The sequence below is a fragment of the Aphelocoma coerulescens genome, chromosome 3 (genome assembly GCF_041296385.1).
Source record: "Aphelocoma coerulescens isolate FSJ_1873_10779 chromosome 3, UR_Acoe_1.0, whole genome shotgun sequence".
NCBI lineage: Eukaryota > Metazoa > Chordata > Aves > Passeriformes > Corvidae > Aphelocoma > Aphelocoma coerulescens.
Genome location: NC_091016.1, coordinates 105,369,863 through 105,395,463, shown reverse-complemented (window position 1 = coordinate 105,395,463; position 25,601 = coordinate 105,369,863). Strand labels below are relative to the sequence as shown.

General features: G+C 38.3%; 2 protein-coding genes across 5 annotated transcripts in view; one reads left to right on the top strand and one right to left on the bottom strand.

The window, feature by feature from the left end:
• The first annotated feature begins 180 nt into the window (after window positions 1–180).
• Window positions 181–21,495, top strand: ALKAL2 (ALK and LTK ligand 2). 3 transcript variants are annotated; one of them, XR_011150025.1, is made up of 7 exons: window positions 181–260; window positions 1,146–1,469; window positions 3,879–3,932; window positions 4,042–4,122; window positions 6,517–6,583; window positions 13,122–17,172; window positions 20,615–21,495. XR_011150025.1 is itself a non-coding variant. In XM_069011507.1 (6 exons), exons 2-5 carry the CDS (start codon window positions 1,211–1,213, stop codon window positions 6,579–6,581), a joined length of 459 nt encoding a protein of 152 aa, XP_068867608.1. In that variant the 5' UTR covers window positions 206–260; window positions 1,200–1,210; the 3' UTR covers window positions 6,582–6,583; window positions 13,122–17,083. The 3 variants fall into 3 exon arrangements, 1 of the variants encoding a protein (XP_068867608.1); XR_011150026.1 differs by lacking the exon at window positions 20,615–21,495 and having other exon boundaries at window positions 13,122–14,709; window positions 16,984–17,083; XM_069011507.1 differs by lacking the exon at window positions 20,615–21,495 and having other exon boundaries at window positions 206–260; window positions 1,200–1,469; window positions 13,122–17,083.
• ACP1 (acid phosphatase 1) overlaps window positions 17,170–25,601 on the bottom strand; it is a 20,900-nt gene continuing 12,468 nt past the window's right edge. For both annotated transcript variants that reach the window (XM_069011510.1, XM_069011509.1), the window contains exons 4-6: window positions 21,515–21,576; window positions 19,173–19,278; window positions 17,170–18,285 (exon numbers count right to left, since the gene is read on the bottom strand). In XM_069011510.1, coding sequence (XP_068867611.1) covers window positions 18,208–18,285; window positions 19,173–19,278; window positions 21,515–21,576 — 246 coding nt within the window. In that variant the 3' untranslated portion in view covers window positions 17,170–18,207. The remainder of the gene's footprint in view (window positions 18,286–19,172; window positions 19,279–21,514; window positions 21,577–25,601) is intronic.

Genomic DNA, 25,601 nt, shown 5'->3' with positions numbered 1-25,601 from the left:
AAGTGGACTTTTATTGTTTTCCACCCACTTCCAAGTCGATACTATCTGCCGTCTCATGTCCATCCTATAGCCTATATAAGCGGCTGCGCTGGGGCTGACGGCGATGGAGTAGTTTGTGGATACGGCGGGAGCGCAGGGACGGGAGGGGGGCGGGCGGGCCAGTCGCGGAATACTCGGACTCCCTGCCGTTCGCGGGCTGCTGCCGTCCGGGGAGCGGCTCCCGGGGGGAAGACACCTCGGCTTCTGGGACGGAGACACAGGTAAAGCAGCCGGCGAGCACCAGCAACCTCCTTCCCCTCCGTCTCCCTCCCCACGCCCCCATCCCTCCCGCCCCGCCGGGCCGAAGCGCTGCGTGCGGCGGGACCGGTGACAGCCTGCGGGCGGGAGCGGCCGCCGCCGGACCCCGCCGAGTTGGCAGAGCAGAGCCGCCTCACGGAGCGGCTGTGTGTGAGGGGCGGTCAGCCGTCCGAAGGCGAGCGGCTCCAGGCATGATGCTGGCCGCCGCTCCGGGCTGCTCCTGCGGGGAAGGGGAGTGAGGAAAGGGACGGAAAAACGGGAGACTGGCGGTGCTGTTCCCTGCCCCGGCCAGTTGCCCCCCAGCCGTGCAGCTCCCGTCCCGCCGCTCCTGCCCGCAGCCCGGGCGCTGAGCTCCGCAACCGAGGGTGGGGACCCGCTCGGTGCGCAGCTGCCGCGGCTCTCCGGCAGAAACTTCGGGGAAAGTTGTCGCCCCTCGCCTGTGCTGCTCTGCTCCGCTCCGTGGCCGGGCGGGGAGAGGCGGGGCGGAACGCCCGTCCCGGCCGGGGATCTGCTCCGCCGGGGCACCCCCAGCCTGGCCCCGCTCCGGGGCTGCGCCCCCGCCCTCCCTCGGGGCCCGGCGCCGGCTGCGGGGAGGCCGTGCAGGCGCTACCCGCGGCGCTCGGACGGCTCTGCCCGCGGGGCGGGCGCTGCGGGGCGCGGGGGCAGCGGCGGGGCCCCGCGGACCCCCCGCCCCGTCCCGCTCCGCCAGCCCCCGGCAGCCCGGGGTGGTCTGTGCCCCCGCCTTGTGTAACCTGCGAAGCGGTCGCCGCTCTTTTCTCCGCCAGTGTTTCCCATTTCATCCCCACGAGTCTCCCCACCTTCGACCCACCCCCAATTTTCTCTTCCAGTGAAACAGGAAGACCTCCCATAGCAGCAGATCCTTCCTCTTATGCACTCTTCAGGTCGGACTGCAATGAGTGGACTGAGGTCTTCTGGGCTGCTGGGGCTGGTACTCTTAATGCTCTCAGCAGGGTACTGCAAAGAGAAAACGGACTCCGCAGATTTGAAGGACAAGCAAAGTCTCTTGAATCTCATCATGGAGATCATTCAGGAACTGAAAAGGTACCACCTGGAGAAGGACAGTGGGATGCAGTACTTCTCCAAGCATGACTATAACTTGGATCGAAGGCAAGTGGCTGACTACGGAGGGTACCAGGATGAACAGAGAGTTGGTAAGTCATAGTCCATTTATTTTCCCTATGATGCCTTGGTGAATGAGATAATAGGTTACTAATTTTGTATTAAGAATTCACCACTCAAAATACTTGCAGATTCCCTTTAGTATCAGAAGCAGACACAGATGGCAAATTTGGGATAGAAAACCTCCATTAACTTCTCGCAGTCTTTTACTCTGGATAATGTACTCAACTGAAAGTCAAACTTCCTGTGGTTTTGAACAAAACCTATTAATAAGGGAAAAGACTGAAATGGGCTGAGATCAAAGAAACAAGGGATGAAAACGCTTTTTCCTGGAAGGTTACCACTTATTATCATGTGCTTGGTTTAAGTGTTTCTTGGAAATGACCCTAGCGAGATTCTCCTGCAGGATTGTGGTATGTCCTAAAGACCTTACATATAGTCTTCTCTGCAGCTCAGTTTCACTGCACTGTTCACCCTGCTTGTTAGTTCCTTCTGTACTCGAGAGAAGTACACCTTGAAATACTAGGGAACTGAGACAGTACTTGTCTGTCACTGTGACCAGTTTGGGACACTCCTGCAGTCATCCTTCTGCTCATTTGACTAGCTGTTCTCTAACCTCCAGTGAAAGCACAGGTTTGTTCATGAGATGTTCAGGATTGCATAGAGCAGTCCAGAAATACACATGGTGATGGATAGTTACTGCTTAGTTTGGTGCTGTACTTCTGTGCATCCAGTTGAAACTAGATTTAGTTTCTCCTGCTGCCATGTCTAATTTAGTGTTCCCTGTCACTCCCAAGCCCCTACAGCATTACTGCTGCTCATTTGACCCCTCCAACTGAAAGTGACTTTCTGAATATTTTCCAGCAAATGTCTACTCACCTTTTCCCAAATTTGCTTTCATTTTGATAGTATGCTATTTATTTTGTCTTTATTGATCTCATAAAGCTTCATTGTACTTTTTCATAATTCTCATTCATACTCAAGTATCTTCACAAGTTTGCATTTATTGGTGGTTGTCATGAAAATATTGCTTCTCCGTTTGGATGATTAATGAATGTACAGAAGACGATAATTTTGTTCTACTTAAGGTCAACACAGGAGAGAACATTTTGTTCTACAAATGTTGAAAAGTCAAAGAGGCCAGACTAAGCAGGGAACCGTGATCTGCCCAACTCTAAATCTCATCTTGGAATGTGGGTGTAGTTTTTGGTCACCCTGCTGGTGCGAAACATCTGCCTTGTGTGGAATAGTTATCTATGAAATTAATAATCCTGCTTCATAGCAGATTATTTGGTAGTGTTGTTATTGATTCTGAAGCAGGATTTTTCGTTCTGGTATTATAATGGAGTTTTTCCCAGCAACTCTGAAAAGGAACTACTAGTTAGAGTCTTTCATTTTGGTTTTGGCATCACTTTCCTAGAGAGCCTGTCCCATGGGAAATTTCTGAGTGAAGCATGTGTGTTTTTAATGCTCTTCATGACATAATTAGGTCAAATAGGATAAGGTCAATTTTACTTACACTGACTAAAGTTAGAAGTAAATGAAGAATGACTTTCGAGAAGTGTCTAAATTCACAAGTGGATCGGATCTGGATGGAAATGCTCTCTGCTCTATATCTGATAAAGAGGTGCCAGGGGAACGAAAAAGGCTGCTCACACATTTATGGTCAAGTAAATAAAGCACCATATAGTGTATCATACACAATCAGCACTAAGCTATCAGCATAGCGTTTGTAACAGAAAGCAATCAAAGATAGTTGTAAATCAGGAAGTCACAAGCAGGGGTTAGGGCTAAAATGGATTTCAGTAAACCAGTTTCATTTTGCCATCTGCTGAACACACAACACAAAGCGGTAAACCACAAACATAGGGAGCCAGAAGAGAGCAATTTGCTTGGAATCATTTCCTGTGAATTTTATTTACTGCTAAAGGGGGGAGGTGGGGGGGGGGGAAGATTCCTGTAAGTAGATCAATCCAGTTTCATGATTAGAGCAGAACAGTGCTTCTGCAAACATACCTGGCACAGAATAGTGGATACATTTGCATAAGAGAATTAGAAGACACAACCCCAAACTTGAATATATCTTTGGGTCTTTACCACTCATGTAATATGAAAGAATTTAAATCTAGGTAAACTTGATAATGTAGTTCATAGAGGACTAAAATCTGACTCTTAGTTAATAACCATCATTATAAATGATCTCTCACCTAACAGGCACTGTTTCATCAGCACTGTGTTTCACAGAGCATTTTACAGGGTCTCCCTATGTAAAGCAAATTCTTGCAATTTAGCCTACTGTATGTGAAGGGCTTTTGCCCTCTGTGCACCTGTCAAGACATAGTGGTGATGTTTTCTGGACAGAGTATTCCCTGTCCTCATACTGTGCTTGGCAAGCATAGTTCCAGTGCAGTAGAGTAACTATTCTTTTTTCTGTCTGACAGAAATAGTTCCCAGAGATCTGAGGATGAAAGACAAATTCTTGAAGCATTTAACAGGTATGTTTGAGTTTTGCATTGGTATCCATATTTCACATATATACCATAAGCTGCACTACTCTACCTGTGAGCTGTGCTGATTCATAACTTATTTTTCTTTATATTTCAGGTCCACTTTACTTTAGCCCAAAATGTAGCAAACACTTTCATCGGCTTTATCACAATACAAGGGACTGCACCATCCCAGCATGTAAGTAACAAAAGCACAGACTTCCCTAAAGCAAGGGGAAACTCTAAAATTTATTAGCTCTATCCAGTATCAGTAGTGATACAATCTCAGAATGCACTCCCTACAAAGAAAAACTTGGAGTGCTCTGAAATGTACTAAGTATCCTCTACAGCATTGCTAGAACAGCATCAGCATTACAGAGAGGAAAATGGAAATAAAACTTTCTCACTGCATCTACACTATGTAGAATGGCTGTAAACACTGCATCCTTAGGTACTGATGTATTTGCCTCATGGGTTCCAAACCAAGTGTTTGCTTCTTACAGGAACATAACTCCTCTCACGAATATCTCATATTTAATTTCTAGTGCTGTAAATTCAAGAGAGGATCACAAATCCAGGTGGGGTTATTTACTTTTCATTGATTATTTATGTAGGACACATTTTATAGACATTTTGTATTCTGACTATTCAGCTACCAATCTACCAGTGATGTTGATAGTGAATCTTTGCAACACTTGTCTTCAGTGAATGACAAAAGTATAACTTCATAAGGCTTAGAAAAAACAGAAAAGTGCTGATGGACACAACTAAGCAAATGCAGCTTATGATACCTCATCACGGTTGGCAGCATAGAGAATTAAATAAAAGTCAAACATTGACATTTATTAGTCAGTAGATGTGACTCCAGATTCACACTGAGGAGGACCTGTTGAGTAAGCAGATGCTATTTTAGTATAGCCTTTTCAGAATGGAAGCACACTTTATTTTACTTGTCTGAGGTCAACCAGTTGGGTCAGTAGCAGAGCTGGGAATAGAAACAAGAGTTACAGATTCCAAGTTTCAAGTATTAATAAATATTTCAGCCCAGTGCATGTTAAAGGCATATTTGGTAAGAATTGTGGACATTTTCTCTGTTTGTAAGGCTTCAGATTAGGAATTCCTTGGAAAGACAAGGATTCTAGATGAGAGGTAGCCAGATCACGTTCTGTTTACATGGGTGGAGATGTAAGTTGTTCATAATTTGTCTGATCTGAACAAGCAACGGTCATATTACCTTTTTCATAAGGATCACAACACAAACATCGTTTGGCTCAGCACTAACAAGTACTCAAGCTGTGAAGTTAAAGACTAGTTGGCCTTAAAGGCTCGAAATTAGCCTTTTCCTTCTGCCAGGTGACATATCCACCAACATAATGTCTGGATAATGGAGGATAATTTGTATGAGTGGCAGTTACAGCATAACTATGCTGTGAGTTGGGGATCGCTAACATTTCATCTTTAGAAAACATTAAATGTAGTTACTCATTAATGAAATAATGCCTAAAAAAATCAACATCAGTTACTGGACTGGATTGACTAGCATCTCTTTAAAGTAATTTTCTTCTAGGAAAATGAGATGAACAGCTTGCTTTAATTCTTCATGCAGAGAATGATGTTACTTTTTGATAATATCCTGACTTCAAATTATACCGTTCCTTCTGTGTAGAAATCTGAAGGCCAAACAGCAAAGAAACTAAAAGTGTCAGTGATGCTGCAGCATGGTGGTAGCCAGTACAAAAGCACTGTGTTGGCATACTTTCTAGTACTTTGAACAGTGTGGCAGCATTGGCACCTGAAAAATAATTTACTTTTCTATGTGTCCATAACCAACTTTCACAATATTTGCTTTCAGTTTTTCATGGAAATGAAAAAAACCCCTTTTGATTAATTTCTTTAGTTTTGCATTGCTTCTGTCTCCTACTATGAATGCATCAAAAAGTTGAAGGTACCTAAAATAGGAACAACTAACAATAGGACTACAGTGGAAAAAACAATTTTACTAGTTTTAAGATAAAACTTCATACTCTTATGAATGTTTATGATGTGGTCATCTCCTTGGGCTGGACTTAACATTTGTACGACTAGAAGATGTTACTTGTCTAATTTAACAGCTTTCCCAGGAAAAAAAATCTATTGGAGAGTGGCATTACTTAATACTAAGTTGACAGACTAGCTCATTGAGGGCTGGATTTCAAAGGTGGCTGAGCACTATTTATTCTTTCTCTAATATGGAAATACTACAGTCACATGTTTAGATCCCGCACAGAAGCAGAGGCACAGATGTATAAATTTTTATACACACATACATACACTTGGACAGACTCCAAGTACATTCATGCTGTTTGTTTACAGATAGAACATGTGCATAAGTCAGTTGCATAGTTAAACGTGCCATTAAACACGGCTTTCAGTTATTACACAATTTTTACACGCTCCTTTTTTAAGTCAAAGGAGTTGATTTTTATTCTGTTGCAAACTAAGGTATTCATTGAACTTCTCTATGACACTAATTTGCACACTGATACCAATTTTGATTTTTAAAGGCAAAGTTGATTTCTGTGGTAATCTAGTCATGCTCTTTTTTTTCATACAGACTATAAAAGATGTGCCAGGCTTCTTACTCGATTGGCAGTAAGCCCTATGTGCATGGAAGGATAAAGGTAAGCTTTTTTTTAGCAGAAATGACATTCCAGTGCATAGCAAAGCAGTGGATGTTGTATTTCATACATGAAAATTCATGGGAGTATAATAACAACTGTCCTGTAGATAAGGTATTCCCCTCCCAGAGGAGTTGAAGTAACTGGCTTAATCTGGCAAATTTTGGCATTAAGGAAAGGGTACCCCCTACTGGAAGTCATTACATAAACGTCCATGTGCATAATCTGTGAATTATTTATAGCAGCATACACTTAGCAGATAGTGAATTTGTTGCTACAGAACAAAACACAACAGCTGTGGCTTATTTTTCAAGAGTTTACTCAGTACACAATTGCCTGTACCGGCAGCAGCAGCCGCCCTTTTATGTGTGCAGCTGTAGATCGGTGCTGTAGTCAATAGTATGAGTTAATGTATACACAGCTATACACACGAAAGCTTTATAAATGCAGATAGGTCACAGGTGCTTTCATAGTAATTCAATTAAAATATATTGATAGGAGCATTGATAAACTAACTTCAAGCTACTTGGATTTTTTGGGATTTCCTTGTGTACACCTCTCACGTCTATCGGTTCATTGCCTCCTTTTTTGCCTAGATGTGCCTCTATTTCCCAGAAATAGTCGGGAAATTTCATCACCCACCAAAATAAAAACAAAAGCCAATCAACCAAACCAAAAAGTACTCCCAAACTATCTGTATTTTTAGAGAACTGTAACATAAGAGTACAGAAGGAGTAATTTAAATTCTGTCCTCAGCCTTTACCTGAGGCAAAATGTGATCTTGGACAGAGGGAGAACTAATAACCATGTAGATTTGTCAGTAACAAATGCTGTCAAACCAAGATGCTTTAACTCTGGTACAAAACTCACATCTTGTGGAAGGAATCAGTGACAAAAAGTAATAAATATTAAGCCTTTTATGTATTTTTTTAAAAGTATTGACACTGTTTTGCACTTCACTCTCACAAGCAAGCTGGGGAAATAGGATCAAGATAAATGTAAAAGTGACTGGAAAAAGATATATAAGTTGTTAGTGCTTCATTGTCAAAACTGGAAAAATGTTATTGAGCAGTGTCACACAGCTTCATTATGGGTTTGATATTGTTCACTATTTTCATTAATAACTTGGGTGACAGAATACTGTATTTATGTATTTCAGTATTATAGGAGAAGCAACTATGATACAGTACAACCTTGAAATTAAAAATAATCTTGGAAAATAGGCCAAATAGTCTAAAACCAGGATAACAGATAAAGAGCAGAATTATGAAGTCACATAGAATTATTCAACTGCAGAAATACACGGAATTTGGTGAATAGTTAAATAGTGCTGTTGAAAACATGGAGGTTGACGTGGACCACAAACTAAGGAAGTCAGCAGTGTTACACTTGAAGAAAGTCAAACAATACTGGAATTTATAAATAGAATAATTGTTTATGAAATTCCCGACATAATTACTGTTACTGGCATACTATATTTAATTAAGGGCACCACACTTGAAGACATGTGGGTTCTTCTTGTAAGAGTCCAAGGAAGAGCAACATGAATGGCCAAAGGCCTAGAAAACTCGGCATACAAGAACAGTTATAGGAATTAGGATTATTTAATCTAAAGAAAACACGACTGCAGGAAAACATGATGGAGCTGTTCAGTTTAATGAATGACTTGCTGCAAGTCATTCTCTCTATCCAGTCTGACTAAATGAGACACAATTTGTTTAACTTTGCAAATAGGTGAATAATGTTATTACCAATATCAATAAGCAGATACAACAGAGTATGAAATTCTTTTCTCCCATTCTTTAGAAAATTTTATCTGTATCTTAACAACCTGTCCTGTAAACACGAACTTGTAATATGAAGGAATAGCAACTAAAGTAGTTCACATCTCAAGCTGGGAGTCTATTTAAAAATGTCCATCTCTCAAATAACACTTTTGCTCAACTAGCAGGCATGTTTCAATGCTAGCAGCAACTCTCCTCTTATTCACACAGACACAAATCTGTAGTGGTAGACTCCTTAAGCAGCCTCGATTAGCAGAAAGGAAGACTGTCCTGTACTACACACATCTGGAGATGCACAGGTGTCTCCATAAGATTAAGCCTCTTTTCTCCTCAAAGCTTTTCCACTGCATCAGTTCAATTTGTGTGAAACAAATTAGGTTTCCTGTTTTGTTCAGTATCTGATTCTTGCTTCATTTCAGACTCTAAGTGGGCTGGGTTATAGATGGACTGTTACTTTGGCAGACTGGTAGTTCTGGTGGATTTTTCAGATCTGTGGACATCTATCCATTTTTAGAGATCAATTTGGAGAGAAGAAGAAATGATAAATTTATTTTTATTTGTACTTAAAATGCATTTTGGACAAGCACAGCTTTAAAGCACACAAGACATTCAAACTCAGAGCTAAGATCAAACAAGAAAATAATATGTGAAAACAGAAATTAGACATCTGTTACTGTAAACACACACCTAAATGGGCACATGTGCATTTATGGTACAATGTGTCTTATGGAGCCTTCACTTTTTCTCATTTATTCTATACATGTGTAACTGAGCTGCATCTTCTCTTTTTTTTAGAGCGTATGTTCCCTTTCTGCCTGTCCTACAGACATGAGCAATGCAGGGAGCCAGTAACAGCCCTTCAACTTGTTGAGATTGCATGAGTAAAGCCAGAGCAGCAGATTTGTATTATCACATCTCTCAGTAGACCATTTTTTTTTTCCATTCAGCCACCCAGGCTGTATTCCCTGGCTATCACCAGCACCATCTCTGATTAATTTTATTCTGTAACCCTTCTCATGGTCAACACAGCTATGCTGGTGTCCTGTCCTTGATGCTCCTTTTTTTTTTTGTTCTGGTCTTCAGCCTCATTCTTCTGCCAGCTTCCTAATAGTTCCCATATTCCATGCTTGCTTTGTTCCACTCCATGCAGAACATCCCACAACTGTTACATTGACCGTATCTGCAGTAGGTAAGAGATGCCAGGAACACAATTCCCAAAGTCTTCACCTAAATAAAGTTCACAATTCAGATCATGAGTATTTCTTGTGACAGATGGTGATGAATCCGAAAATCCCTTTGACAGCATTTGTCCCAGCCACTTTGGCTAAAATCATACAGATTTTAATGCTTTTGCTTGAAAACTGCAGGTGCTACTGTTGGTGCCCTCCCTTTTCCATTACCTGTTCTGTATGTGTTTGCTAGACACCAACGCTGATCTCATAACTTATATTGAAAACTCCTTGTACTGTGAGGAGTAGTTCAGGGACTAAGGACTGCATTATCACATAATATTACATACTTCTGTTTTGAAGATTTCCCCTAATTTCTGTACTGACAACTATTAATGGGGTTTTTAAAACCTTCTTAAAGCATCTACAGTTACTTCAAATAAACAAAGTAAAACTAATTACACACTTTTACGCTAATAAATACAAGACTGGTGCAAGTAGTTGGAGTCTCAGGCTAAGCAGAGAAAATGAGACTTACATACTACAAAAAGTGTATTAAAGAAACCTACCAGTTGTTTGTTTCCTTAAGATGCAGATACACAGACAGGTCAAATATTCTTTTCAAAATTCCTAGTAAGCTTAAAACTGACGTTTCCTTTGGAACTCAGAAAAATCTGTGTAAACTCCTCAAGATGCATTGACCATACTAGTTATATGTGACAAATGCTGAAAATACAAGATAAAGTTGGAAACTTAAAATACATGAAGAAAAAAACTGAAATACCCCACTAAATATACCATTCCTTTACACCATATTATATATCCATTTTTTCAAATTATTCTTAAACCACAGTATTTGGGCACTTGAATTTTGCTTCAAGTGTTTTTAGCAATGGAAACAACAGCCCTTAATTGCATTCTCCCTTAGACTGGTGCTTACTCAGAGTAACATTGAGTGCATTCAAGAAATATCAGACACTTGAATTCCATAAAAGTGAAGGAAAAATTAAGATGAGGGGGTTGTGTATTATTCAGTGAAGGTCTTTTTTTTCTAGAAAGTATAGCTTGATCTGTCTTACACAGCTGCTCAGGCAATGTTCAATCACCTCTTCTTGGTGCCAGGAAGTGGTTCCCAAGTTAATTAATTTAAGCCTTTTATCAGAACTACTACTTTGAGTTAAAAAGGCAGTCAGTGCATATGCTTACTAGTGTGGCATTGTCCAGGTTTATTATGTCCAGCATAGTTTTCCTTGCTGTGGGATGCCTGTGGCTAGCAACAGATGGGACATTAAGAGCTTCATAATCTTCAGTGCATGGATCTCTCTGTGATAACATTACAACAGAATTCCACCTGGGTGTGTACACTTGGGAAAAGAATTTTTTTATGTAAGCATGGGGAGTTTCTGCCACAAAAATCCTACTGGCACAGTATTTAAAGTTTATATTGATATTTAAACCACTAAATTCTTCTCATATAGATTAGCTTTTTCCTAGAATCAAATTTGGAAAGCTGTAGTATGCCTTTATAATAGCTTTCATTTGTGCTTTTAAAAATTAGCACAATTGGTTGGGGAGTTGTATAATTACCTATGTTCTCAATAGAGGCTGTAGTCAAATTGCATTCAGGATCTCCATTCAGACTATCCATCATCCTTCAGCTAAGTTCCAGCCCAATTTTCTTAGACTGATGGATATAACAGACTATATGAAATAAAAACTTTTTTTAAAAAGTACAACAGATTTATGAGTGCTAAAAATCTGGAGTCTATTCAAGGGTTTCTGAAAACGTCAGGGGTTTAGAAAACTCTAAGTTAGCTGATACAAAACTGTAAGTTACCCATACAAAAGCAGATGTAGATGAGATGACAAATGAGCATCCACTGTTTTTCACCCCCAGCGAGCTGCATATTCTCGTTAGTAATGAAAAATCTTTTTATTACATTTTCACTGTTTAACTTGTAAATTGTACCACACACTGATCAAACCGAAAGCATGGTAATTTCTTCTAAACATCACTTTTTAGCATCATAGCTTAAATAGAGTACAGTAGGAGCATACATACAGAAAATAAGCCAGATGAAAATGCAAGACAAGGAAAATTTACATCAGTTTCTCCTCTAAGGAAGGATATTAAAAAAAAATAAAAGTAATTGTCCTATCTGCAAAGCCAGAAAAAAAACCTAGATTACATTAAGCTTTTCTGTAACATTATTACATTTCCTAATAGCTTTCAAAAATTGCAAAACTAAATGTTTAAATACTACTAACAATATTTCTGTATGCACCAATAGCTTGATTTTCAATGGATTATGTCAAGTCCAACTGACTTTGCATACAAATGATTCTATTACAAATTACACTTAAGCAGTAGAAAATGTAGAGAAACTCAGAGTATCAGAGAATTCACACTGATCATGGGAAAGACAGTTACCTATGTTCAGACAGAAAATATGAAAGCTTAACTGTGAAAAATATCATCATCAGAATTCTAGTATCAGAGTACCAGTGGTTTTTATCTCTCCCATGAATTTTTGATGGCTGTAAGACACCAAAGCTTCAGCTGAATCTGTTTCCATGTAAGAGTCTTTCAGCTGTGGAGTTCCTGCTGACTAAAAAGACATTGTACAGTTTTTACTTCTAAAAAAGAACAATAACAGGCATAGAAACACATGAAACAGACTTGGAGAATTCAGTGCTCACCTGTCTAGAAAATATCTAGAAGAGGTCACCTGTCTAGAAGAGGATAGACTTCTAGATAGGTGTATATGCAGTTACACTACATTTTCTTGTAAGCTTTAAAGGTGTGAGGGAGTAGGGTTTTGAAAACCTTCACCATTCAACCTTTAAATCAACATTTCCAGAATAGAGACAAAATACCTACATAAGCAGTGTGGAAACCTGTAATTTTGTGTCTGTGATTTTGATATCCGTGTCATATGCATGGTTGTGATTTCATTCCAAGAAACTATTTTGGGAAGACTTGATAGAATAGGCAGTGAATTTAACCACTGCAGCTCCTGATTAGTTTGTGGTGGCTCAGTGGTGGCATGTTCCAGGGGCTATATTTATACAACCAAATCTAAAAAAGTTACTTCTATTTGTTTCTTGTTTATATGAATCCAAGTTTCTTCACAAATGGGCCCAATGTAACATCAGATCCTTCCTAAATTCTTCAAACTGGGCACCCCATCAACAGCTTCTGACACCAAGGCATTTGGACAGCATTTTGCAATTTGTTAATGCTATTCCTGAGGTTTATTCACTTTTTTGACTTCACAGATGCAGTCATTGGAACAGGCCAGACTTAACTATGAAGACATTTTGAATAGACAGAACTGGATTTTCCTAGTCTTTCTACCAAACATGAATCATCAAAAAAAGTGATGCTTTCCAGAATTTCAGCCTTGATTAACAGTCAGGCTGATATGAACTGAGCTAAATCTGAAATTCACTACTGATCTTTCAAAAGTTATTACTATTTCTCCAGTTTCATTTACTATTTTCACTATGATAAACACGTTCTCAAACGTATATATATGAGTATAAAAATGATGAAAGGCAATTTTCTTCTCTCTTTTAATCCACCAGATGTTATTGCCATGACAAGAAACACCAAGAACCAAGAGAAGTGCCTTGGAAACCAACAGGGAAATAGAACTTACTACCTTTTAGTGAACTCCATTGTGAACAAGAGATTTATTTTTGCAGATCGACGGACTACTTCCCATAACTCTTTTAACATGCATTTTGTATGTCATTAACAGTTTGCAGATTGACATTCTTTACAGTAGCATAACTGCCAGTAGTACTTAATGCTCCATACTTAAAAACACACTACAATTGATGTGTAATGCTGCCAAAAATTATGTAAACACAAATATTTCACCAAGAAAATTCATGTTCTATTGCTTAATTCTACAGTTTTAAGGAATGTTTGTTTGTATATCTAGAACTACTAAAGATCTGCTCCACAGTAGTTGTGGTCACTTGATAGCCTTCATGCTTATGCAATTTTTTAAAAGTTTGGTTAAAACAAACTTGCATTGGGGTCACATTGTACCCTGGAGTACAAATTGCATGACAAACAGGAACGTAATTCCAAGTAGACATACTTTTTGGGACAGTGGAGCATGGATTTTGTACACAAACACAAGCTGCCATTAATTTACTTTATATAATAAATGTATGAAACATTCCAGCAAACGTGCAATATGTAAATACTGTAAATAACAAGCGTAAGTAATAAAGTGTTTGGTATTATGTTGCTCTCAGTTTGCTTTCTGTTCACTGAATCCAGGTAAACAAGCAACCTTCTGGTGGCTACCATCATTTATCCACATGTAAAACTCTTTCCACTAAGAGTTCACAAGTGTAAGAAGGACAGATCTGTATGTTTCAAACCCAAAAAATGCCCAAGACCACAAGGCTGCTCCAGTTCTCTACAGCATTATAAAATGGAATATTTTTTAAGACTAACAGTTGTTCTGGGGTTTTTGGTTTTTTGGGAGGGGCTTTTTGCTTTTTTAATAATCTGTAGTCTAGTCACGATACTGCAAGTCAGAAATATAGTCAGAAAATGTCCAGTAAATAATTTTAGTATTGTAGAATTTTTAAGGAATTAGTGAACACTTACTCCGGAAGCCTTGACACACATTTCCTTTTCTTTCTTAAATCTGATATTAAACCCAGTTGCCACAGTAAAATTACTCAAAAAGGAAGAAAATTTTTATGTGCAATCTGCAAATGCATGTATTGGGTTTGCATGGCCAGGTTTTGGTAGCAGGGGCGCTACAGGAGTGGATTCTGTGAGCCGCTACCAGAAGCTTCCTCCATGTCCAGCAGAGCCAATGCCAGACAGCTCCAGGATGGACCTGCTGGGCCAATCAGAAATGGTGGTAACGCCTATGGGATAACAGAAGGGAAAAGCTATTGCACAGCTGTAATTGCAGCCTGACAAGAGAAGGGTAAGAACATCTGAGAGGAACAACTGCAGACACCAAAGTCAGTGCAGGAGGATCATGGGGATGCAGAGATCCACCTGCAGCCCATGAAGGAGACCCACCCTGAGCAGGTGGATGCCTGAGAGGAGGCTGTGACCCCGTGGGAGGCCCATGCTGGAGCAGGCTCCTGGCAGGGACCTGCAGACCTGTGGAGAGAGGAGCCCACACTGGAGCAGGTTTGCTGGAGGGACTTGTGACCCCGTGGGGGACCCACACTGGAGTAGGCTGTGCCTGAAGAAAGGCACCCAATAGAAGAGTGACCCATGCTGCAGCAGTTTGGGGAGGACTGTTGCCTGTAGGATGGACTAGAGAACTGTCTCTTGTGGGAGGGGATCCCACACTGGAGCAGGGGAAGGACTCCTCTCCCTGAGCAGTGGCAGAAACAACCTGTGATGAACTGACCATAAACCCCCATTCCCATCTCCCTGTGCTGCTGGGGGAGGAGGGAGAGCTGGGAAGGAGGGGTGGGGGGGAAAGTGTATTAAGGTCTTATTTTACTTTCATCATCCTGCTCTGAATGTGATAGTAAAAAATTTGTTTAATATCCCCAAATTGAATCTGTTTTGCCCATGATGGCATTTGATGAATGATCTCTCCCAGTTCTTACCTCTGCCCATGAACCCTTCAATTGTATTTTCTCTCCCCTGTCCAGTTGCAGAGGGGAGCAAGAGAGAGTTTGGGGGGTGCCTGGCATCCAGCCAGGGTCAACCCACTACAATGAACCACAGCTACTTTTATCTGAATACTGGCATTCATAGTTTCCATTCTATCCTCAATTTGAACCACAAAATGTAAAATCAAAACCAAACACAACCATCCCCACCCTTAGAACTACAGGAGCTGAGATTCTGAAAACTGACACTTCAGAGCCTTCAGCATCTAACTGTTTAGAAGAAAAGAGAAAATGGCCGAAGTACAAAATCCCATCCTGGAACATAGCTGTATTTAGCAGGGGAGAAGTACATATTTTTATTTGCTTTCAATGATGACTGAATGCTGAAGTTCCACATCTCAATGGATGTAATAAATGCCTGCAGAAAACTTGGTTGTTAAAGGAATCAACTTCTACGGGATTCACTAAAGCTGCTCATCTACATGAGGGTAAACGTGGGTGGAACTCTGCTTCACTGTGGTTCCACTGACCACATCACAGCCCAATACTTAACATGGGAGTTTAAAATAGTGTAAAGCTTTCTTTTTCTAGTAGGATACCCAAAATCTGGCTGAAGAAAAACCTTTTAGAAAATTTCCTTGTAAAAGGGAAATAACCAACTTATTTAATGATTTAAGCAATTAATATAAATAAATTAAACCCATAGAAGCTTTCTCTAGATTTAGCAGAAGTCAGCATGCTCTGACAGAAAATACACCTATACTATAGCAGTTTTTTTTTTTTTTAGTCTTAACTTTACTACCTAAAATATAACAAGCTGTGGGGGTGGGGAGGGAGATAGAAGTTGGTTCTTTTTTCATTCAAAATTACATTTTTCATGAGGGGTATTTTGGATGTGTGAGCGCTTAGTCATCTGTATGATACATGATTTGTATTCACTGTTTCTCTTTGAACCCAAATAATGGTTCTGTGCAACTGTCCTTCCCGAAGGCAATCCCTGTCCTGTATTCTGGGCTTCAACAAATTTGTATAAAATACCATAGTGCTCCTTCCCCTCTTCCATAAAAAACTTAATTATAAAAATAAATCAACCAGCTTATTCCTCCTAGTAGAGGTGGTGAATTCTTTAGTCAACAGATTACTTGCTGAAAATCTGTCTCAAGGCTGAAACTTTTAAAACATGAACTGAATTTAACACAAAGAGCTTTGACCAAGTATCACTTTACAGGAAGATTCCCAAGCTTAGTGAAGGTAAACCATATCCTCTTATTTCCTTTGTTACCCCAGCAGCTCAAAGATAAAGATTTAAGACCTCTCAATCTTAGCTTTAATATGCAAGAAACCATAGGCTGAATTCCTACACAGCCATGAATGGGAAAGCACAAACCATCATGTTGTCTATCTTTTGAGTTATTTTACTTTCACTGGAATATTTGAAATGGTCATTCTGGCAAGGAGTAACATTAGATTATGCCTAAATATTTCCACCACATTTAGGATATTTTGTCCCTAACTGCCTGTTATCTTCCCCCATTTACCTTGTCAAAACGTTCATAAAAGAAATTGAAAATAATTTTTCCAGAGTCAGTGCTCAATTGCATCTGAAACACTACTCTTTGTCCCTGAAAAGTGAAACAGCTATTAGCTTGCAATTCCTAGCTTGTTTTTTAGAAGTCAAAACTGATGGTAATGCAATAATGCACAAAGATTCTGATTTCTGTATTTAAGTATTTCCTCTACCATCTGCCTTTTCTAAGCAGGTTCTGAAGTTTTATGTGTGATTGGAATTTTAGCACAAAACAGAAACCTCACTAACACAAACACATCTATTCTACAGCAGTCCCAAGAAACTTAATCGCCATTGTGAAGTCTGCAATACACACAGAGTGACACCAGGATTCCAAACTCCCCAAGAATAACACAATCTTCTGTTGAAATCCATCTCTCTCCCAGAAGGTTGAGCAGGTGACAAGCAGAGAGACTACAAGTTTGGAAGGCAGCAAGAGACAAAACCAAGGCTAAATAAGTAAGAAAACAAATTTTATATATCCAGTTTTACAGACAGTGGTAATGCTAGTTCATACCAATGCTGAGAATATTCAAAACAGGAAAATCATCATGGTATCACTTACATTACTAATCTCAGTACATTTACATGTCTAAGGCAGACAGGAAAGGTGATGTTCAGACGAGCAGGACATAGATTTTTACAAAGCATTCAAATTTCATCCAAGAGCAGAACTCTCTACTTACTGGCCTTCTGCTAACTTAGTACTGTATTACAGATGGACTGTCTTTACACTGGACTCTACTCTCAAAGAACACTTTTGACAGGCTGAGTAAATCTGGGAATACTGTCTGACCCTCATGAGGAACTGGAATTACAGGAAATATTCCATTATATTGCATGGACTTGAGTATTTTACTACTTTGAGATACAAAATGTGATTTCACATTTCAGCTTTTATGCTGGTATGTCTTCTCCCCAAAGTAAATGCTGTATTACATGTGCTTGTGTTAGTGTGGTAGGAACTGACCAGAAGACCAAAGGAAGACTTAGCTGGTTCTATGAGGCAGCAGATCTTTTAGTCTAGCAGGCTCCACATGAAACACCTTCCATCAAAAGGCTGCCTAATGATACTGGGATGACACACCAAAGTCATACATCAATTATTATCTCACTGATAACCATTGAAAGTTGACTGAAATTAACTCACTGTGGACACAATGACAAGACCTCAGTTCAGTCAGCATAGCATATAAAGAAGCAAGGTGTTACTTTTGCAGTGCTTGTGAGAAAGCACTGGAAGAGTTTACAGCTAAATTTATCCTAAATTATATACTTTATTACTACACCGATGTGTGACAAAATGGTTGATCATGTAATCCAATTAAAACCTTTCTGTATTTTTTCATTAGATGACAGAACAGCTAAAATAGAAAATTAAACTAAGTATTGAATGTAGAGGCATAATTTTACAATTTAAATACATCAATCAAGTAAACTTTACATATTTCAGGAGAAGCTAATTATTTCTTTTAGAAATTATATGATGAAGCATTAATGATACTTCTCCAAAAATGCTTTACAGCATCTAAGACACTGCTCATAAACAGTTTCAAAGTCCTTTTCGTTCCCCTAAAAAAAGAAGAGAGGAAAAAGACTGTAAGAATAACAATACTGGCTAAAGAGAAAGTACAAATTGCAGACTGGTTTCTCCGCTGTCAGTAATGGCAAACAACAGACATTAGGAAAAAATAAAAACAGTGCAAATACTTGGTGACAGCTTTTGTGTAGATCTCTCTAGTCCGAACTCAGGAATTTCCACAGACAAACTCTGTGACTTTGTATTTAACAATCCTGCATGACTTTCCTTCATATATTTCTCCCACTCACTTTTGAGCCCTTTTAAGTATTTTCCTTTTTTATGCTCACACTAACCTGTCATGTTGAGCTTCACAGTTTAATGAAGCACTGTGTGGGGAAAAAAAAAAAACCAAACCAAATATCGTTTTATTTTGAACCTGCTCCCCACTAATACCATTTGATATTCTCTACCTCCTGGGTAATGAATAGCAATTCCTTATTCAGCTTTTCATATCAAGATTTTATAGAACCATACTGCATCTTCATCCACTTCTGTTTCCTAAACTGAAGAATATTAGTCTAATTGTTTGCTCTTGGCTGGTATTAACCAACTTTTTTGACCACCTGTGTCCATGTCTTTGTCTCTATCTTTCCTGATCACATCCTCTTTGCAGGGAGGCTGATCAAACAGGGTTTCACCCAATATTAAAAAGATAGGTGCACTGCATTATTTAAATTTAGTAACTGTTATAAGCATAGTAACATTTTCCTTTCCAATCCCAGTAAATATATAGTTTTCTTAAGCCATTTAAAAATGTTAACATTTCAACTTTGTATAACATCAGATTATATATCATATACCAACTGTGGGATCTGGGAAGACTATATACTACACAAACAATTTTTATCAAGCCACCCAAAGAATTTCTTACACATACATAGTATGGATCTTCAATAATGAGCTGTTTCTGTGGATCGTAAGTTCCAAGTAGCTCAATTTTGGCCTTGCAGTCTTTAACTTGGTTGCTTTTCCTGTTCAAATCTCTGTAAAAGAAAAAATAAAATTTTCCCCTGAATTTTCCTTCAGAGTTTTGGCATCAGGACAAGATGTTCATGATCTTTTCTAGACAGACAGGAAAATAACGTGTCTGGACTCTGTCAATCCTGTGGACTCTATGCTGCTGCTTGTTTTTGTTTTTCTTGTTGTGTGGGGTCTTTTTTAATTGAGTAAGGAGGACATAAACTGAATTCAGAGCATAAACAAGCAGTCAGGCACTTGACCCACAGCTTAAAAAAACTTTGTAACAGTCAGTTCATCGGGTTCTTCCTCAAATCAATCATTAGTACGTTCAACACCCACCCTTAGCTTGTACTGAACAAAAAACAATGGAAATTATCCAGGTATTTTCCCAGAAGTACGAGTAAGATTCTCCTATCTGCTCAAAGCCAGTGTTTTAGATTGGTATGCTACAACTTCTCGCAATACTACCTCTAGCTCATGTGAAATCTTACCACATTCAGTTAACAGAAAATGGTAAATCAGTGAGCTACACCTGTTTTCCTTTTGATATACTGTAACATTTCATCAGTTGTCACATCCTCTTCCCTCTACATTGAGTCTCATTGATAAAACATTCTCATTTTGAGATGGCATTTTCCCTATTTGCTTAAAAATGGTCATCCATTATCCCAAAGGCACTTAAAATGCACCTCTCATCATCTTCAGATTAAAGGCAGCTCAGTACTATCATTTTCACAATGAACTCCCAGAACATACTAAATTATTTTAACATTACACATCTCCATACCAAATCATCATTTTACTTACTCACCATTAAAAAAGGCAAAAAACCCTCTTGTGAATACTTAGTCATAACCATATCAGTTCTAAGAAATTAAATTTTAATTATTAATTCTGATTAAGAAATTAATTTCAGATAGTTTAGAAATAGCAGTGAGACCACAGTACTGTTTTTGCTTGAAGAAAAATCAGAGCTCCTCTATCAAGTTATTGTTTGAATTTACAGATTTTTCAGTAAATTCTCTAACCTTTTATTATTAAAAAAATGTCAAACCATCTTCTTAAAGGCTTTTGGCGTACCACTTAATGAACAGAAGAGGGTCAGATGGGGCTGGTACTAAAGAAAAGACATGTCCCAAATCTTCCTTTTCTGATATGACAAGGCATTCCACCAACACCTGGAATCAGCCTGCCCTCCTAGAGCTACAAATAGGCATTCCTAGGCAAAATGGCTGAACTCAGTGCAAGTTAAAGGCAAAACTTTAGCACAGCAGTAGCAATATCCCTGTCACAGTTCTGACGTTTCTTCTGCCCTAGAGCACATATCATATAAATTGTTAATTCAAATTTCTGTTTAAGAATTCAAGTGAAAATAGACAGAAGCCTTGTCACGTCATTGCCTGAGATGCTGCAATCAAGCCCAGTGTTACATACCCTTCATTTATGAAGACTGTGGAAGAGAGCTTATTTAAGACATTCTGGAAAATTCAACATCATCATACTTATTTCAGTTAAGTGGTGCTGCTTCTATAAGACTTTATGTGCTACTAATAGGGTCTTTATTTAGGCTTTGTTGTTGGTTGTGGTGGTTTGGTCTGGGCCTTCTTAAACTAACTTTCCAATAGCCCTTACAAGCACTTTGGCACTTGTAGTTTATTAGCTCCTTAATCCTCAATACGTATGTAACTGAGTAGAAATTTTGCTAGTGATACCCAAATTTTTACACTAGGAAACTACTTAAACAGATCTTTCTAAAGTATGCTTAACTAGAGCACAGCTAACAATAAAACGTTTCCCCAAGCTAACAACCTTGCTTATTTCAGAGTTCCCTCTATTTCTATAAAAGAAGTAAAAAAACCTGCACCATATTTAATCCCTTCCCAGTTCCCAATTTGTCTTTTAACTGCCATGCAATTAGAAAAACAGATCACTTCAATCAAGACAGTAAGTACATCCTCATTCTTAATTATACAGGCATCAGCTGTATATAGCACAAAGTAACTAAATTTCCATGTCCTTAATCCTTGAGTGGCATGTATCACACAAATAAACCATTGAATTCTGACTCTAATTAAACTTACTAGAAGTGAAGAATCCATCCATTAGCACATCATTCACATACATGTAAAAAAATAAAACCCAAACAAAGAAACCCCAACACAAGCTAAGCAGTAAAATGTGACATCTGTCTTCAGAGTAACTTGTGAGACATCACTGCAAGTAATCCATATGAATTTGTTCCATTTCTTCATACATTACCTTAGATTGCTCTCATCCATACAAAGTATATGATCAAAGGTCTGGAAATCCTCTTTAGTAATCTAGAAGTAAAAACAGGTGCTTTAGCCTACAAACTGCATTTGATTAATAAAAAGGGGGAAAAAAGTGTTTTCAAATTCTGTAGCTCTCATTTATTAAAAAAGACACAGGTGGAAAGAATAGAACTGCACCTTCATCAAATTTTACAATAACCCACAACATTTTAAATATACTCTACCATGATTATTTATCCATTTCTGCATGTGTTCCACAAGAAAACAAACAATCCAAGTCAGCTATTTAGCGAGCCTTTTCTATTTTTTTTTTGACATTTCATGCATCAACTTAGAACATCATTAAAAGCAACATTTCTAGTACTTTTCAACTAGTAGCACTAAAGCAATTTCCAATCATGGGAACCATGCAATAAAAATGGTTAGAAATAAAATAGAAAAATTACTTTTTTTTGATAGGACAACAAAAATGTAGGTAACCTGGAATCAGCTGCAATACTTCCAATCTAGAAATTTGCCACTGCACAGGAAAAGATACCAAGTGAAACTTAAAGATGAAGTATGAGGGTATGAGTTACAATCTCTTAAAAACAAATGCATCCACAGTATTTTAGACCATGTAAATTCACAAAATTTGTAGTATGATGTGAAAAAAATCTGGGATCTATTGTACATCTTCCTACCATCATATCATCTGTTCTTTTTGTTTCTTGTAATTTATTGACTTCTAAACATGAATATAAATTAAATTCAGAGATCTGAGTTCAGTCATGTAGGCAAACATAGCAGATAAACTGCTGGCTTAAATATTAATGTCATCTTATTGTCATAAGGATGGCTGCAGATATTTGCCAGTTGTCATTTTATTTCACGTTACATTTAAGCCTAGCTTAGGGAAAAATCTTCCTGGACCCTGCTCAGAATGCTGGGATAAGATATCTGAACCAGGTGTCCATAATGAGGATGAAGAAATGGAATAAAATTTCTAATATTAGAGTTCACTTTAAGACTGCACAGTCCTGTGTGAAGCATCATAGCCAAGAAACTTGGGAAAGTTGTTCAGAACAGGGTTTTCTGGCAGGCATCTCTAAAAACGATGGGCTAGAGAAGTGAGTAAGCAAGTAAACAGCCAAAAGGCAAAACACATTATCCTGCAAGGCAGAGTTTTAACCTGTAAAAATTATTTATGTATTTAAAAAAAAGGTTTAGATGGCAAAACAGCCACTATTTTTTTTTTTTGTGCTGATGCCTTTTCCTGGTCTCAAAATCAAGAATCAAACATGGTTAGAAAGGGAAAAGGGATTTTACCTTGGTATTTATTTTAAGGATCCTTAGGTGCACATGCCCACGTCGAATGCACCGAAATGCACACCACAATGCTCACCCCCAAAAGATCTGGTACAACATTATAGATTTTACTAATTAGCATATCTATCAAAAATTCCCCAATGAGAGGCTTGAATGAGCCCCCCTCCCCAAGGAACCTTCCCCTGGAAGGTTCTATCTTAGTTTACAGAATGTGTTCTGGAGAGGATTTTGGGGTCTGGGGCACACTGACCCCTAACTACAAAGCTTCTAAAATGTTTAGTCTCCTAGCTGAACAAACAAGTCCAAGAATGTAGGCAAAAAGCACTAAGAATACAGAAGTTGTAAAAAGGTGTAACAGGAGTATAAAATAAAAGACAAAAAATCATCATGGCATCAGTGCAAACAGCAAATAGATACTGACTAAGCTCCCATAAAAGGGAGTAAGAAAAGACAGACAGAAATTATCACCAGAATAAAACCATAAATGAAACATTACACACAAAGAGAATTGAAGGAGTGAGGTGTGTCAGGAGTGAACATGAAAAGAAAGGGTTAATAATGAAAACTAATACAGACTTGTTTATTTTTACTGTAAAAATATTTGCTGTATTCATGCAGTGCCTCTGACCTACGAAAAAGTATTTTTGCAGTGGAAATAGCTCTGTTTTCCTGGCAAATCTAATCTGGACTTCTACAAGCTGCTTCTGATTGCTCTACACAGCTGAACACTTGCCCCTGTGAAAATCTGAGGGCACGGATTTCTTTGTTGTACAGACAAATATAAGAATAAACTAGGAACACTTGACAATGTGGCAGTTATTACCCTATGACCACCACTAATACAGTTGCAAATGCAGCCCTAAAACCAAGGTTACCATTTCGCTTGTACTTTTAAGCCCTAACACAGTGTCAGATAAAAAAAGCTTTAATTGAGCAAACTCCAGTAACTGAAGGTACTCCTCGAAACTATGAAAACTAGTACTTTGGGGGATGAAATTGAGGATGTAAAAATTGATGAACATTTTGAGAAGTGTAGTGGAGAATTCAAGTAGTCAACTTTGGATGAAACTACACAGATAACAATAACTTTACATTTAAAAAATGCATATAACAATTATTAATTTATTAGTGAAACATTTCCCTTTATTTACAGAAGGGAAATCTCATTTTCTCTGTCTAAAACCCACAGAGAGGCAGTAATCCTCAAATTTATCCAGTTGTGAAACAGTGTTTAATACAACCTTCTTCTAATCTCAATTTCATATTTAAAGCAAATGGATGGTATGAGTCATACCAAAATCAATTTTGGCCTCAGCATGAATAAAAGTGAAACTGATTAAAACCTCTCAGGTTTGTGCATGAAGAATAAGAACTTAGAGAATTTCATACAGCAACTCACCATTAACTAAAATGTTAACAACTTTATTTTATATATAAATATATACATTTATTTTTATACTTCACTTTTAACTTAGAAGTATAATTCACTTTTAATATCACTGTATGTGATAGTAGGACACAACCAATTTAATATTCTCTTTGACATAAACCATTCTTGTAGTATTGAATAAAAAAGAAATGCTAAATTCCATGATTATCATAATTATGCAAAAAATTACATGAGAGAAGGTGCCTTTCACTGGGTGGATAACAGTTTTCCACAGGACTGAAGAGGATAATTGTACAAGGTACTTATGACAATACTTCAAAGGCAACAGAAGGTAAATCCCTACTCTCTATTTCTGCAGCTTCTGTATTAAATCTTCCTTAATCTGTTCTGAAACAAGTGTCACACAAAAGTCTATCCTTAAGTTTGTCTCTAATAGTGAAACAAATACACTTCCACTTGTACTAACCTGACCACTCTGAAAAGTCCTATTCTACACTGTCAAGTACCTCTTTTTTCAGAAGTACTACAAGACCATAACAGGTATGCAGTTCAGAAAATCAGCAGAGACCATATGACAGAAGTTTGGAAAAAAAAATTTGGAGCTACATAGTTAACATCAGTGCAAAATGAACAGTTAGCTGTAGTTCAGGGATTTTAAGATTTTCTTTACAAAACAAACTATGTGTACTGGGATGATTTAGACAAATTTTCATCCTGTTAAGTCTTTCATTTTATTACCTTATTTTTTAATTTTTCTCTCCCTGTCTGTGTAACATTTTAGAGTCTTCTGATTGAAAAATCTCTTCATTTGCCAGAATGTATAAGCAACATTAAACTGTTTTCATTCCTTCTCTGCCAAAGAAGGATACAAAGATCTGTTTCAAGACAGAGGATCAACTTGTTTTGGGTCTTTTGCTTTAATTTAACTGCTCATAAACCACTCTAGGAATACCCAAGAACAGTTCTCAAGTTTCCAAGGCATATCTTCTAAGAAGACAAACATGTCACACTACTGTGATGACTGAAATACTGACTGAATAGCTTCAGAACCATTTAGCTTGTATATTGACAAATAATGATGTTTGTAAGCAAACAGTAAACAGTAAATCCGGACGTTGTAACAAAAAAAGACCACAACAGACTTTTTTAGTAACTATTCTAATAGTAAATTACTGAAAAATGTGAAATGGTGCTGGGCTCAATTCTGTTTATCATATAAACAGAGATTAACATCAGGAGAGGTCAGCAGAGGGCAATTGACTAATTGAGAAAATTTATTTTTGAAAGTCAAAAAACTAAACATGTAGTCTTTGAAAAGTGAAGAAAGTAAATACGACCTCAGTGAGGTCTAGAAAAATTCTGAAGGGAACAGAAA

Excerpts from the sequence above, each read along its gene's own strand:
- ALKAL2 (XM_069011507.1), top strand. The coding sequence starts at position 1,211 with ATGAGTGGACTGAGGTCTTCTGGGCTGCTGGGGCTGGTACTCTTAATG. Across the intron at positions 1,470-3,878 it reads CCAGGATGAACAGAGAGTTG|AAATAGTTCCCAGAGATCTG; the intron begins GTAAGTCATAGT and ends TCTGTCTGACAG. Across the intron at positions 3,933-4,041 it reads ATTCTTGAAGCATTTAACAG|GTCCACTTTACTTTAGCCCA; the intron begins GTATGTTTGAGT and ends TTTATATTTCAG.